This window comes from Centropristis striata, chromosome 23 (assembly GCF_030273125.1).
Source record: "Centropristis striata isolate RG_2023a ecotype Rhode Island chromosome 23, C.striata_1.0, whole genome shotgun sequence".
NCBI classification, from domain to species: Eukaryota; Metazoa; Chordata; class Actinopteri; order Perciformes; family Serranidae; genus Centropristis; species Centropristis striata.
In genome coordinates, this window is record NC_081539.1 from 29,341,097 (window position 1) to 29,358,184 (window position 17,088).

Consider the following 17,088-nt stretch of genomic DNA (forward strand, 5'->3'; position numbering starts at 1 on the left):
GAAAGGGTACAAAGGTAAGTGGTGAACTGCCAGAGGTAAATAAAAAAAGGTAAGCTTAACCAAAACTATGAAAAATAATGTACATTTCAGAATTATACAAGTAGGCCATTTTCAGGGAACAAGAAATGGGTTAACAACTTAACTCTATGGAGTCTTGGGCTATTTTGTCCATTTTTGAATTCTTTTCATGTCTTTGTAAGTCATTTTGTGTCTTTTTTTGGTCATTTTGTTTCTTTTTTTAGTCATTTTGTGTCTTTTGGTGTCTTTTTTGGTCATTTTGTGTCTTTTTTTAATCCTTTAGTCCAACATAAAATGTGATTTTGAATCTTTTTTTTACTTTCAAAACACTATCATGCTCAATAAAGCATTTTGAATGTTGCAAATGTGCATTCATTTCAGAGTACACTGAGACATTAAACTGCATCATTTTCAATTAAATTCTGGAAAAGTTGGTGTGTTCTAAAACTTTTGACCTGTAGTGTATGTATGTATGTATAATTTCGCTGTATAGGTAAATTATATTTATGTTTTTGTAATACAAGACATGTTTAGACAAGGACAACTTGTCATATTTAAGGAGAGGGGGTGGGAGTTTATAAGTTTTACTTCTTCTCACTCCTTTTCGAATATGTATTCTGTCATGTTAAATGTTTTGTCTGACTCTTTTTTTTAATTTATTATTATTTCTTTTCATATTCGAAATAAACTTAAATCAAATCAAATCAAAAATCTGTCAAAATAATTTGAGAAGAAAGATTTTGTGAATTACTGGCAAAAGTGCCAGTTTCTTGAAAAAAAAACACAAAAGCACAAATGACACTTTGGTCCAATTTAAGAAAAAGATGTCATTCATAATATCACCTTTTCATGATGTAAAAGTGTTGTAATGCAACCACTCGGGGTGAACTGGAGATGTCGTGCCACCAACACTAGAACAGCGCTGGCCAGTCTGCTTGTATCAGTCTTCAGGCTTGTTGTGACATATGACATTTAACTGATATGATGGGTTGAAGTCCTCGTATCCTTCAGGCTTTGAAACATCGCGTGCTGGAGGATTCAAATGTGCAATAGTCCTCCACAACTAAGGCATCAAGAAATCAGCATGTAAGTATTGATTCACAGCTCGTCAAGTTGATACTAATTACCCAAGAAGTTTAACTGATTCATAGTGATTTCTATCTCCTAATCCCTACAAGACTGTAATTGGGTCAGAATGAAAAGGTCAAAGGCTTTGACCTGCAGTGAGTTTGAGTGTTCACTTCAAAAAAGGTGTAGACAGATGTAACAAATGGGTTAATGAGCTGTGCACTCAGTGCATAGTCAAAACCTGGGAGCGTATGATACTAGTGCCACAGGTCAGCCTGAATAGGCTCCTTGAAAGGACCAGAATTATTAGGGCTCTAATGAAATGGTCAATAAAGAGTTTATATCCACACTGCAAAAAAGCCAACTTGTATTTTTTGGCCTAAAACAGTGATTTAAGTTGGTAAATATAAGTTGGAAATATAAATTATTGACATTTAGGGCAATAATGTAAGTTAGCACAACAAAGGAAGCCAGTTGTCTGCTCAAAAACAAGTTGGTGAGTTGTTGTTACTTATATCTTTAAGTTGGGGTTCACAACAAGGGACAATAGTTCTGATAACTCTTATTTCTTTGTTGTGAAATGTGGGGAAGCGGTGAAATTCATTAGCGAAAGCTAGCGGCTAACTGATGCTAGCGGCTAACTGATGCTAGCGGCTAACTGATGCAAGCAGCTAACTGATGCTAGCGGCTAACTGATGCTAACGGCGCTGCTTGTTACAGCTACAAGAGTAGCCATTAGCGTATCAATGCTAACTCAAAATTGTGGTCGCAACATTAGCTGACATTTCATAGCGGTGTTACAATCGTGCCAATTCAGCACATTGCAGAAGTACAACTAACAGTTGAGTTGACAAAAATCTGAATTCAGAGTTGAGCAAACTCAAGAACAAAACTTAAAATATTTAGTTCAATTGTCCAACTTAAAATTTTATCGAAGTTTGTTGCCTTGAAATTTTGAGTTCACCCAACTTTTCTTTTTTTTTGCAGTGCATATGAGATTTCTTCATTTCCAATTTGTGGCATTTTAGTGTTTTGAGCATAAAAATACAAACAGCTCTTCAGCATATTTGCAAGACGATGGCGATAAGTGTGAAACCTACATTCAACAAGTGCCATCTGGATGTAGCCACTAACAAGGCCTGTAACTCACTAATCAACATGCAAGCAATAAAATATAAAAATACAATAAAAATACAGTAAAAATAAAGTGTCTAAAGAAGAAGTATGTATTAAGGAGTAGAATTCCAGTGCAAAATAAATATGAATATGCAGTATAAAAATGTTTGGTGCTGTGAAACAAATAAGGTGCAATGAACAGTTTGCATAAATCATGTGTAATAATTATGTGTGTCATGTACAAATCAAAGTGCATTATTTTTTGTAGGTATAACTACGATTTGTGAACAAGACAGCCTGAACTAATGAACATATTATATCTCGTTTGTTTAATCTGAACAAAAACTAAGTGTAAAAACATTCTTTGTGCTAAGATAAGTAAAGCTAAAGGATATGACTGTCATTAACTTGCATTGTAGCGAAATCCGTGTCAGTTTCACGGAAATTTGAGCAATTCCGTGGCTATTCCACGGATTTTGAGTTAAGCGAAATCTATTTATTTCCGCTATTTCACGGATTTCTGTGAGACCAGGTTGTATAGATCTGTACTGGAACTGACTTCAGGAGTCTGTGAGAAGCTGAAGGACCTGCTAACACTAGCTCCTTGCAACATTTACAAATGTGAACAACTGCAGGTTTGCAAAGACAAAAACTCAGAACAACAGAGAATTGACCACATGTTGACCTTTCTGATGCTAAACCTTTTCACTTCAATTATAGTCCATGCAATTTGCTGATTTGTCTCGGCCTCTGCCCCACAGTCTTGTCTGCCTTTGGCTTGCAGAGCACAGGGAAGTAAAAAGTGTGGGGTCACTGAGAGTTTAGTAAACACAAAGTCCGTCTATAATGTGACCTGATACACATTTTCACCCCCGAGCAAAGACTCCATACACAAACCGTAGCTATCACGCTACAGCACTTCCCTCTTTTGGAAAAATCAAAAAGGTCTGCACTTGTATTGACACAATTTGACAGAGATTTGATATGAAAAAGATTAACCCAAATATTCAGAGAGAGAGGGGGGCTTACAACCAGGAAATTCTCTTAAAATGTGTAGATGAAAAAACGGATCTAGACTGATTGTTTTGTTCTGTCATCTCCTTCCTCTATTTCACGATGGTGTGTTAGTTACAAAATCGTGTCCTGTCTGCCGGCTGACGTCACCAGTGTGTCAGTGCCGTGAGTCTGAGGGTTTGTGGCCTTTCTCTTCCTCTTTTATTATAGCTCAGACAGCATTTAGAGGCAGACAACACACTTACTGGAACTGACTCGCACCGATTCGATTAACTCAAAATCCGTGGAATAGCCACGGAATCACTCAAATTTCCGTGAAACTGACACGAATTTCGCTACAATGCAAGTTAATATTTTTTCCTTTAGGAAAAAGGCGGTCAGAACAAAAAACATGCCGGACAGTTCTCTCATTTTTAGTGAAAAAAATCAATATTTTGACTTAGTTTCTGCATAAAAATGGATTTTGATCACATTTCTAGCGAGAAATATATGTTTTATTTTCTAAATATCCACTCAGTGAATGTACATAATCACTTTGTATGTTGGAATAGCCACGGGATATGATTAACTTATAACATTAACTTGCATTGTAGCGAAATCCGTGTCAGTTTCTTTTTTTTTTTTAACTTATTTTTTATTTGACATATACGCACATACATACATATAAACAAACACATATCTGACGCACATAGAGGAGATGTGCATTGTACACAGTTGCACTCGCCCTGCCCAACACTCTGCCCTAGTAGGGGTACTGTTCAAGCACAAAATAAGTAAATAAATAAATAACAGTACAGAATGTAAATCTACAATACAAAGTACGAGCAGTTACAAGCTAGAAGAACAAAACACTGTTTTGATCCGTGTCAGTTTCACGGAAATTTGAATGATTCCGTGGCTATTCCACGGTGTAATATTTCGACAAAAAAGTTGCAAATTTACTAGATTAAAGTGGCACATCTACAAGAAAAAAAGTTGCAGATTTAAGAGATTTAAAGTGGCAAATCTGCGCAAAAAAAGTCACAGATTTACGAGAAAAAAGTGGGAAAAGTGGGGATATGACTGTCATTAACTTGCATTGTAGCGAAATCCTTGTCAGTTTCAAGGAAATTTGAGTGATTCCGTGGCTATTCCACGGATTCCTGTGAGACCAGGTTGCTTTTGTATGGGTTTTGCATAGCAGAGAGGTGATCAGCACACCAAGTTACTTAACTTGGCCCTAGACAGGTAGCCTTGTACTGACGTCTCTGTGTATATGTGTTCCCATGTCCTGTCAACACCCTGACTGGACTGACAGCTCTGAGAGAAGGCGGGGCTTTAATTGAGGCCTTCCAGACACATACACTTATAAATACACCTTGCTGCGATGCGGATACATTTACACCACAGGCATTTATATTTGGGCATGACATTTGTTTTGGTGGTAACTTCAGGGGTTGTTATGATGTATTGCCAGACATTGATGATTTTCAAGGCAGATCATTTACTGAAAGAAAAGCACTGAAGTCATTTAGATTGTTTCCAGGTTGTTGATGTCTCACGGAGGTCAGTTTGCAGATCTATTTAGAGATTCAAAAATGAAAAGAGCAATGCAAAAACTATGGAAATGAAGGAGAAAAGTGGAGGATCTCTCTGCATTGTCCTGGATAATGTCAGTGTATGTTTTATTTGCATGTATTATTTTTAAATACGTTAATACTCCCACCTTACTCCCAAATACAAAAGTTAGGTCAGCACCACTTTGCATCGCTTTTAATGCACAGGGGACCCTTTGGTGTTAAGTTTAGGCAACAAAAGGACTCAGTTATGTTTATGAAAAGGTTGTGGTTTGAGTGGGAGTAAAGCGTTTATGATGATTTCACACAGGACACAAACAGTGGTCACCTGTGTGAAAGTTATGAAACAAGAACATCAGTTTCTGGGTTGAACGTCCTGTGTTTCTTTAACCCATCCAAACACGCTGACATGCTCTTTATACTATCATATTATATTATATTATACTATATCACCTGAATTCCTCAGGCAGCCCTGCACGTCCAGAAATTATGCTTAATATACATAGAAAAATAAAAAAAAATGTACACTACCGGTCAAAAGTTTAAGAACACCCCAATTTTTCCAGTTTTTTATTGAAATTCAAGCAGTTCAAGTCAAATGAACAGCTTGAAAGGGTACAAAGGTAAGTGGTGAACTGCCAGAGGTAAATAAAAAAAGGTAAAAGATAATGTACATTTCAGAATTATACAAGTAGGCCTTTTTTCAGGGAACAAGAAGTGGATTAACAACTTAACTTGGGCTATTTTGTCCATTTTTGAATTCTTTTCATGTCTTTGTAAGTCATTTTGTGTCTTTTTTTTAGTCATTTTGTGTCTTTTTGTGTCTTTTTTTTGTCATTTTGTGTCTTTTTTTGGTCATTTTGTGTCTTTTTTTAGTCCTTTAGTCCAACATAAAATGTGATTTTGAATCTTTTTTTTACTTTCAAAACACCATCATGCTCAATAAAGAATTTTAAATGTTGCAAATGTGCATTAATTTCAGAGTAGACTGAGACATTAAACTGCATCATTTTCAATTAAATTCTGGAAAAGTTGGTGTGTACTAAAACTTTTGACCAGTAGTGTACATAGAAATTTTTTTTTAAATGTATACCTTTGAAATCTTGTTTGAAATCTATTAATCAACTTTTATTTATTAATTTATGTTCCTTTGGTATGTCCCTTTGTTGGGGCAGTGTCTGAAAAAAATTGGAAAGAAATAGAAATGCAAAACATGCAAAAATACCGAAAGCTACGTGGTTTGAAAGTCTGAGCACAAACTCCTGTGAGTCAAAACTGTGGGTAGAAAAAACGAGTATTCTGCACGAGATGAAGGACTAATTCCTTGTATGTGATCCTAAGGATGATGATGAGGAAAGGGAGGGAGATATATATATTTACGGGCAATGAGATATACATATGGATATGTGCCAATGCTGCTTTTTCCCCCCAAGGGTGTGATGGGGAATCTGATCGCAGTGCCAGGAGGGTCAAGACCTGAGACGGTGACAGACGCCGTCAAAATAAGAGTCTATCACACCTCATCAGACACGCATTCAAAATAGCCAACATGGAAAGCACATACACACCCAACGCTAAGACATATAACACATTGTAGCGTGGCTGTCGGGGTTTAATGTCAATGTAACGCCGTGCTCTCTTCCTGCTCAGGGGCACTTCAACAGTTGTTGAGGCGGGTGTGATTGCCAGCTGAAACTTTTCCAGCTATTCTGAAAAAGATTTGAACCACTGATCCTCTGGTCACAAGCTTACATGCTTTACAATTAAGTTTTCTAAAAGAATTATTGTTTGAAAAATGTCAGAGGATGAGTGTGAGAGGGAATGAAGCTGGCAACTAGTCAAGGATGTGACCACATGACCTTCAAAATAAAAGCAGCGCGCACATTACAAGGAACTAGGAGGGAAGACAGGACATTAGGTCTCCGGGACATTTTGCTTCTGTTTGTTGGAACCAGTTTTAATTCATATTAGTCCATTTATACAGAAAAAGAGAGGAAAGAAAGGTGATAAGATATTAAAGTTGCATGACTGATTTCTTTGATTCACATTCTGAAGTAATAATGATTGTTTTCATGGCACTAAAATACAGCAGTAATACAAATTAATTTGAAAATATACTTAGTTATCTGATCCCTTCTGGAAGCATGCTTCTAACCTGATTAAATATTCGAAACAAAGCAAAATTCTAGTTTCAAATAATGAGATAAAAAGCAGTGGAACAAGATCGCGCAAAAAAAACACGTACACACCGGAGGAGAATTAAAGGCAATCAGGCAGAAAGACAAAGAAGGAGGGATAGTTAATCCTTAGGGTAAATATTTAACAAGCTCAGCAATTATAGTGAGGGCAGAGACCTAACATGGAAGAGAAGGGAATTACAGCCTGCACACACACACACACACACACACACATTCACACAGACTGACTCACTTTGGCATCTCCCTAAAAATGCTGAAAATATGGATAACCTGACCTAAAATAAAAACAACAGAAACATGGGACAAAGCTGTAGGCAATGAACTGATGACTTGGATTTTTTTTTTTTCATTATTTATTTTTTTTTTTTTTTAAAGGGGCCCCTCTGGACTTGTGGCCCATTTTTTTTTTTAAACAAAGACAAAGCAGTATCTCTATGTACTAATAAAGGACAAATGTTTGTCCAGTGATGCTGATCATTTCAAAATAAAATCAGCTTTAATAGTTCAACTGCATGAAAGTTCAACTTTATGAAAGTCAGCCAAGGGATCATGAGTTTTTGAAATATCTCTTTTTTTTTTCCTGCCCTCCAGGCAGACCAAGCAAAAATCTATTAAAAAAAAAAAAACCAGGAATATTTTTATTTTATTGATTAATATCACAGTGCATAATTGTGCATAAATCTTGTTTAAATATATATTTTTGCGAGCTTGGATGGCATGAAATAACACATGGAGTCATCTCGGGTCATGTGTCTCACGGTACCCTTAAGCACATCACAGCTGAGTCTCATGGAATATGATGAATAAGGGAAACTGGCTCAAGTGAATCTGTGTCTGATGTCGCCTGTGTGTGTATTTACACATATACACACACAGGCATGCAGATACACAGCCTTAGGGTGTATTTGCATAAAGTTCCCAGGTACATAGTGTTAACTGAGCTCCACCCTTGAGTAGTCACGCAACAGAGACAACCGGTCGAGTCTCATTGTGCTCTCAAGACCACCTGCCACACATTCTCTTCTCTTCTGTCTTTGAAAATTCAATCTTCTTATGATGGAGGGAATTAATTCTGTAAATCTATCTTTGAAAATGACTAAAACAAAAATACAATCTGTTGTCAAATCCCACATCCACTCATCCACTCATAGTCTTTTTGGTCACTTAATGTCTTTTTTTGGTCATTTTGTGTTTGTTTTTTTTAGTCATTTTGTGTCTTTTTTGGCCATTTTGTTTCTTTTTTGGTCATGTTGTGTCTTTTTTTGTCAATTTGTGTCTTTTTGTGGTCATTTTTTGTCATTTTGTGGTCAATTTGAGTCATTTTTTGCTTGATTTTATGTCATTTTTTGTCATTTTGTGTCTTTTTTGGTCATTTTGTGTCTCTTTTGGCCATTTTGTTTCTTTTTTAGTCATGTTGTGTCTTTTTTTGGTCAATTTGTGTCTTTTTGTGGTCATTTTTTGTCATTTTGTGGTCAATTTGAGTCATTTTTTGCTTGATTTTATGTAATTTTTTGGTCATTTTGTTAAAACTAACAATAAAATATAAAAAATATATATAAATGCACAGACAGAGAGATGTTTTAGTTGTTGTCTGCTTCATTATTTGTCCAAAATTCATCGTATCAACTGAGTTTGTATCATCTGAACTGTGCGTGTGAGATTCTGGGGTCGTGGACAACATGCATGTTAAATTGGGGGTCGCGACTCAAAAAGGTTGAGAACTACTGCACTAAACTACAGCTAACTGAAGTGGACATCAGTCAGAACACTTCACACAGTCCCCCCAGTGGACAAAAAGGAGAACTGCATCAGAATGGTTAAAAAAAACCCCTCTCTCTATAAAACATCCCATAAATGCAAACAAAACTTTAGGTTGCAGGTTTGGTGGTTTCACAGCATGTTTTCAGTGAATGACTCAGTGTTCAAGAAGAAGAAAAAAAGAGATGATTGCAACTGTTGGTCCAAACCACAGGAAGGATGTGGACTTGTTGCTCATCTTCCATTTATCTAGAACAGCTCTGGTCTCACTCCATGTTTAAATATCAGTGGAAAAACTGCGAGAGTCAAGTGAGTTGACCAGAGAGAGGGAGGGCAGAGATTGCAAATGTATACAGAAGCAAATCCCTCATGTTCCACTCTGATTAATCTCATTAGTGTAGCATCAAAAGCCAGCTAAGCTGCTCACTACTGTCACTGATAACAAGACATCCAGCAGAGGTAGAGCAAACAAATAGAGGCTTTGGCATTAATGCATATTTAAAGAGTTGGGAATCCTAAAATAATCCCTGATAAATGCCACGTTTAAGGTTAATATTAGCGCCTAAAAGCTATTGTCAGACAATACACAGGCTTTCACACACGATGAAGCCTTCTCTATTTTCTAAATAGACACTCTTTCATTCTTTAAGTGGCTCTTTTGAGGCAGCGGTTGCAGGCTTTATCTCTGCGTGATCCCTTATCCGAGAAAGGCACCTTTGATAAGTCCAATTAGCACCTGTACTGCAACTTTGCGTGATGCCTAAGCTACATGAGCATTCAGGGTAAAACAAGTAAGTGTATGTGTGTGTGTGTGTGTAAAGTTGCATGACTTCAGCCAACAGGATGCCAGTTGTTGGGTGCCATGCCAAAGCGAGGCAGCGGATGATGGAGATTAAGGGTGCTGCGAGGATCAGAGGAGCAGAAGGTGAAAGAGGAGAACCACATGTGTCGAAGAGGACACGGCTGCAAAATTTTCAGCTGGTCAAAACCGTGCAAATAGCTTGCCAACTTCTCCAAGAAAACAGCTTTCTATGAGGACTTTCTTTCAGCCCCCAGGACTAGGAAGGTCCCTCTCCTTTCCCCCTCATCCTCCTTTTACTTTATTACAAGCATTTCTCTCTTTCTTTCTGACAATACAGGAAAAAAGATGCATTTTCTTTCTTCTTTATACAAAAAAAAACAACCTCTTGTCTTAGAGCTGCTGCATCCAGCTGTGCCGGTAGCCTCTGAGTTGATAAGACAGCCGGCAATGAAATACGTTCTGAAGCAGCCCATGAATATTTGAAGTGGATTGTGGAGCAACACGAGGAGAGAGGAGGAGGTATTCAGTGGATGGTGGGAGGGTGGGAAAACAAGAGTGTGCCTCGATATAGCTTTTAATTACATGTGACGACAAGACACAAAGAGATGATAGGGAGAAATAGCTCATATCTACAGCGTTGCTACCTTCAAATCATCATCCTCACTAACTTAATAAAACTTTAAAACACGTCCCAAAAGAAAAGAAACGCAGGAGAATGAGACAACTCAAGAAACAGTTTCTGCAACGTCAGTCAATAAGGCAGGAGCACAAAATGAAGTGTTTTTAAAAAGACGAAAACTCAGAAGGTGCCCGTTGCCGTGTCAGGGAGTAACTCTCTCATGAGTTCATGTCATGGAGCTTTTACTGGAATTTTTACCATGTCAGCACAAGGGCTTTACTAATACAGTTTGGGATAATTTAATGTTTTTCAGCTGCTAAAATGTACCTAAAGTGACAGTTTCAAATTTAGCAAAATAGTAATTATATGTATTTTCTACTGAAACAGTGATACTACTGTTACTACTTCTGAGACTATTTAATTTAATATACAAGCCTGATTCCAAAAAAGTTGGAAGCTGTGTTAATAAAATTAGAATGCATCAAATTCAGAATTTCTGATAAAACAAAAGTTTGAACAATACATATCTTTGTAACTCATTTTCTAAGGATGTGTAAAATTATTTTAATTGACATTTTAACAGTGTCCCAACTTTTTTTGGGAATCTGGGAGGTGGATATTTATAAAGCATCCTGTCTTAAAATCAGTTTATATCTGTAAGAGTGTCAGTTTTATAGTGAATATGTACCACAGGTGGACAGCATTGACCTACATGCCAGTTTATGGCAGTAGATATCAACTCAGCAACTCCATATAAACTCAGAGACACACACATAAATCAAATGCCCCCTCCACCTGCCACTACAAGTCGACCTCCTTTACCTTGGAAGAAACTCTTGACGCGGAGGTAGGAGACTGCGAGGCGCAGCACGGACAGCTTGTCCAGCTTGGAGATGACATCCGGGGGGAACGGCAGCAGGCTGGCCAGCCGGTCCAGCTCAGCGTTCAGCCTGTCTCTGTGCCGCTTGGACGGGTTGGTTTTCTCGTTGGAGGAGGACGGCTTCCTGATGAGGAGACAGACAGAGGGGAGAGAGGCAGAACGGGGGTAGAACGGGCATCAGGACGAGTGTTTGGAGACACTTGTGACAATCAGAAGTCAAGAATTCAGCTGTAAAATAAGTTTCAGCTCGTTTTTTTAGTCGGGACGTACTGGGAGTTTTCACAGCTGGCAGAAAAATGGCACTAACTTCACTTGTTGGAGCTATTAAAAGTTTAAATCTTGTCTTCTCTTTTTTTATTTCTTTTTTTTTTTAATAAAGCTTACACTGTCTGCTTACCCTGGCATACATTTTCTAAATTCTAAACTCATATATCTTATATATCTTACCCCAAAGACAACCTCATGTCAATTCAGCTTGGGATAAATAAAGTCTATCTATCTATCTATCTATCTATCTATCTATCTATCTATCTATCTATCTATCTATCTATGACACAAAATGACCAAAAAAACAAACAAAATGACCAAAAAAAGACACAAATTGACCACAAAATGATCAAAAATGACACAAAATGACCGAAAATGATGAGATTTTATACCCAAAAAGTCAAAAGTTAACTTTAATTTGACACAAGGGGAGATATGTGACTATATCCAAACTATTTTACTATCTATCTATTTTATCTATCTATCTATCTATCTATCTATCTATCTATCTATCTATCTATCTAATTCATTCTCTGGGGAAAAATTAGAACAACACCTGACTCAGAGGAGTGTATATATATTATGTGACTATTTGCGTTTTTGATTGCTGTGGTAAATACGGCAAAAAAGAACTAAAAGCAATTTAAAAAAAGAAGTTTTCCAAATAGATACCTGTCAATTTGGTTTAATATTTGTTCCTCCTTATAATGAAATCAATCTTGTTTTGTTTGACTCTGGTTAAGTATGGCAAGCAGCGCAGCGTGCCAACCAAAGCAACAACATGTAACAAAGTAAACCACACTCTGCACAAGTCCCTCTTTCTATAAACTGTATTTCCTTTTGACTCAGCCTTCCTCAACACACTGTGCACTATTCTGATTTGTGTTTCCTCCAATGACAAGTCTCTTTATTTGGCACTAAGATTTATTTCTTCACAACAAGTCAAAACAAATTAGTTTCGTTTCTTTTCCTTCCGAATATCTTTCCACACTGACAAAAAACCCTGTATGTTTTTATTAATGTAATTCATCTGTATTAACCTAAATCCACTGTGGCTGCTCCACTCTTCTAAGTAACTCCTGATATTAAAGGTACTGGACATATACGTCTCAGTGTGCGCATGTAAAATGCTCCTTAGGCACAGAGTTATTTGTGTATTTTAGTAGCGTTACCAGCTGAACTTAACATGATCCGCACATGTAATGGTCAGCTCCAGTTCCCACAGCTGAAAGTTTCTGATCATCTCTGCAGACACAGAATGCTTCAACTTGATTTTATGCTGATGAATAAATCATCACATATTTGCAACAATTGCAAAAAGATCTGGATGTCTGAGCTTGATCACTTTTCGACTCAACTTGTGAGATATGAGGAACTAAAGGTACCAAAACATCATCATTAATTTAGTATTAAATAAGGAAAATCATTTGATAACTGCAGGCAATTCACCATAATTTAAAGTCTTCTATAAAATATCTAGTGGCGTTACTTACAGCAAGTATATTTCTGTCCAGTGCACAAACAGTATTGATTTGATGTGGCAAAGACATCCTTAGAGATCAGCAGCGAAGGGAGTGCAAAACATGAAAACTTCATAAATGCCACAGGCTCTCTTAAATTACCACTTCCCTCTTCAAAATGTTATATAACCTACGATTCACTATTCATGACATCAGCTGACAAGATGGCCCAAAAACGACTCTACTCTAAACCTTTGGACACCTAAAACAGTCAACCCAGCTCACGCTTTGACTCCTGTGCCTGCGGGTAAATCATGCAAAGTTTGAAAAATATATCCTTTGCTCACTGCAAGTAATTAGAGATAAAGATAAAGAGAAATACACATATAGTCTAATTCTATATTAAGCTGAGTAGTGAGAGTCTTCTAATATAAGTGCTGTATTATTAATACTATGTTTGCAATAATTACCTGATTATAACAGGTTATTTCATGCTGGAATTATATTAAAACTAGCACTCAATGCCATCTGAAGCTTGTAGTCACACCTTGTGTGATGTTGCGGCTCTGCAACTTCCTGTGATTCATTATATTTCTTAAATGTGCCATATCATAAGGCTGAGAGTGAAGTTGCCCCTTTGCATGGTAAAAAAAAAAAAAAGCACCAACATGTGCAGCTATTCCCCATTAACTATAGATTTTTTTTTTTTAAACAAATGCAACATATTCAAAGGCGCTCCTTAACTGTTTTTGGACGGGCTTCCTCCTCTTTCTGCCCGCATACAGGCAGTCTCCCGGAGGGATCATGATCTCGCGCTCCGTGGAGGTAACAGGTGCGCTGCGGAGAAGATAGAGAGGACGTTAACTTAAATATGACCGGGGAGAGACACGTACAACGCTATAATGCTACACAGTGAGAATTCAGATTGCACACTAGAAGTTAAAAGGATGAAATGCAGTAAATCCATGCATCCCTATAATTAAAGCAAAAATAATAGGCTACTAATTAAGTTATAGCTTGAATTTAAACAAAAGGGTACAAGCATTTGGATTTGTGGCATGTGAAAACTTACAATAACACATTCGTGCAACTTATCTAATCAATATTTTGAAATGCGTATAGCCTAATATATGCAGATTCTCTAAAAAATAAACAATAGACATAATTTCAATAAAAAATCAAATCAAATAATAAAAGCACTGACCAGAAATCCCTGGGGATCGCAGTTAATTCCAGTATAGTGATGGAGTCACATTCACTTAAAGTGCAGAAAAGAGATGCGGCTCCCTGGGTGCACCGACTCGGTAATGCCAAATGATAAATCCAAGGGAAATAAAATAAATCGGAGAGGTCCTGTAAGAGCTCCGAGCTGATGTTTTCATCAGCTTTGCACTGCTCGGGGCAGATGTTGGCTGATGCTTTATACCCAATTGAGTCGCCTTCACTTCCTCGCGTTTCAGGTGGCGGATTCCTCTGAATGACATGTCGAGCTCTTCGCACGCAACTCTCTGCCTCACAAACAGAGAGCACACACACACACACACACACACACACACACACACACACACAGGGCTTAGTATATGCTGCGTTCAGGCATTGTCTGCTCATTCGAAACACCGTGTTTCAATTTCTTTATGGCTTTTTTATATATATTTGGGGACATTTCTTGTATGTATATTCTAATAAGACACAATGCATTACTGTTTGTTCTCACTGAGACTGCTATTAATTTTTTAAATGTAAAGCTTTAATATGATAACGCTTTGTTCATTTTCTCTTAATTTTGCGGCGTAACATTCTGTTTGGCTCAGTGAAATACTTCTTAAAAACGCCGCCGACAATTCCTCATCATGTTGGTGTTTTCTTTGTATGTCTTTGTATATATTTTCGGTTTAAATACAATATATGCGTGACAAGTTTGTATATTTACGAGCAGCACATGAAAGTAGCAGTAGCCCAACTCGACCCGAGCCTGCTGCCTCGCGCACACACATTTTGTGAGCAGCGCGAGGGGAGGGATCACACGCGAAGGGCAGCAGAAGCACAAATCTGCAGCTTCACACCGAGGCTATCCGCGGTCGAAGGCGCTCGCGGACCGGAGGGGTTTGCTACCTTAAAGACAAACACACATTTTTACAAGGAAACCTGTTGCACGTGAATGTAACATTGCATTGCGCTGGACGGGGTTTGGGCTTTTTTTTTTTTATAAACGAATAATGAATTCAGTGGATGTAGCTTTTAAGAATCAAGCTGGCTCTCTGGGACAGATTTGGAAGCATCAGCGTCGAGCAGAACAGATATACGGAAATAAGATTATGCCTTCAAAACAAAAGCATTACTGTGTCACGGATCTAACAGCCTACTTAATGTAGTGGGGGCTCAACTGTAGAGTCTCTGGAGTCAAATAGTGACGACACTGTGCGTTTGAAAGGACAAATCAAGGTTTTTTTTGGTCTTTTTGACCACCGTGCGCATATGATTCTCCACTGAAGATGTATGGTGTTGTAATGGCATGTCAAACAAGGTTTATAATATATAAATATGTTTTATAAATGACAATAAGCTAGGTGATCTATTCCAATTGAATAACCATCACACATGCTTTTCTTTCCACTTTTATTTTGGAAGGGAATTGTATCCTCTTACTTTTAAATGTTGATTTTCTTAATGATAACACTAAAAATGTCATTATAATTTGTTGTTTTGTCACTGAAAGAACAACAGGAATAGTCTGAGCATAAACTGTATGCAGTGTTTACATAGCAGTCTGCTATACTGCCCCCTAGTGGACAAACGTATGCACTACAAGCAGGCACTGTTTGAAGTCACTTGAGCACACATGGGTTATTTATGTGGAGTAAATCATGCAAGCATATGACTGAGATACACTTTTCTTTAAATAAAGATGACATACAGTAATAGAGGAGTATCCCCTTGGTGATGTTGTTCCACATGTGATCACACATACAACTACAGAAATGGGAATATACCTCGGCAATGTGCATTTCTTCTTTAGCTTTTTTAGAGTTTTCTGATTCCCAACAAAATCAATAAATAATAAAAGACATAATGAAGGCAAAAAAAATGTGGCTGCAAATCCCAACAGCTCAGCTCTGAAATACTAAAATAAAACTAGAATCAGAATTCTTATAATAAAACTACTGACAATAATATCTTGAAGGTTTGCATTAGAAAGGTGTCAAATGAATGGTAAGTTTCTTGTATATATATCTGAATTAGGTTAAGTTCTGAACATTTTCAGCATCGCAACATTGCCTACTATACATTAAAACCCCCAGATATAATATACATCTTTCCCCCATACCTTTAGTGCTATTTATCAATCTAAATGACTTTGGTGCCAGTTGCAGAGTGACTATATGACAGCTCACTGGTGGTGCTAAAAGTGTCAAAAATAAATAAATAAATTAGAAAGTCTACAGCCATGTCTCTTTCAATAAATATTGAGCCAGTTACTCAAGATAATTGGGTAAATTCCTGATATTTACACCATGAAATTGCTCACAATAAGATCTGTGGATTATCCTGAGTCATGGTTTCTGGAAAGAGACATAGTTGTTGACTTTTTCATATTTATTTTTTGGGCACCACAAGTCATGTAGTTCAATTATATCTGAGAGAAAGCAGACATCTCTATAGCTCATTTTGTGTCTTTTTTTATCATTTGGTGGTCAATTTGTGTCTTTTTAGGTAATTTTGTTTCCTTTTTTGGTAATTTTGTGTCTTTTTTTTAGTCATTTTGTGTCTTTTTTTGGTCATTTTGTGTCTTTTTTTTGGTCATGTTGTGTCTTTTTTTTGGTCATTTTGTGTCTTTTTTTGGTCATGTTGTGTCTTTTTTGATCGTTTTGTGGTCAATTTGTGTCTTTTTTGGTCATTTTGTTTCATTTTTTGGTAATTTTGTGTCTTTTTTTAGTCATTTTGTGTCTTTTTTGTCATTTTGTTTCTTCTTTTTGTCATTTTGTGTCTTTTTCTGGTCATTTTGTCTTTTTTTTGGTCATTTTGTGTCTTTTTCTGGTCATTTTGTGTCTTTTTTGATCATTTTGTGGTGAATTTGTGTCTTTTTAGGTAATTTTGTTTCCTTTTTTGGTAATTTTGTGTCTTTTTTTAGTCATTTTGTGTCTTTTTTTGGTCATGTTGTGTCTTTTTTTTGGTCATTTTGTGTCTTTTTCTGGTCATTTTGTGTCTTTTTTGATCATTTTGTGATCAATTTGTGTCTTTTTTGGTCATTTTGTTTCCTTTTTTTTGGTCATTTTGTTTCTTTTTTGGGAAATCTGAACTGTGCGTGATTCTGTTCAGTGGACAACATGCATG

The 17,088-nt window shown here is 36.9% G+C and overlaps 1 protein-coding gene across 1 annotated transcript in view; it reads right to left on the bottom strand.

The window, feature by feature from the left end:
• The window catches only part of ahrra (aryl-hydrocarbon receptor repressor a), a 108,301-nt gene extending 94,115 nt beyond the window's left edge, over positions 1–14,186 (bottom strand). Inside the window, exons 1-3 of the mRNA XM_059327474.1 lie at positions 13,961–14,186; positions 13,501–13,593; positions 10,972–11,153 (exon numbers count right to left, since the gene is read on the bottom strand). Coding sequence (XP_059183457.1) covers positions 10,972–11,153; positions 13,501–13,562 — 244 coding nt within the window. The 5' untranslated portion in view covers positions 13,563–13,593; positions 13,961–14,186. The remainder of the gene's footprint in view (positions 1–10,971; positions 11,154–13,500; positions 13,594–13,960) is intronic.
• Positions 14,187–17,088: the final 2,902 nt, after the last annotated feature.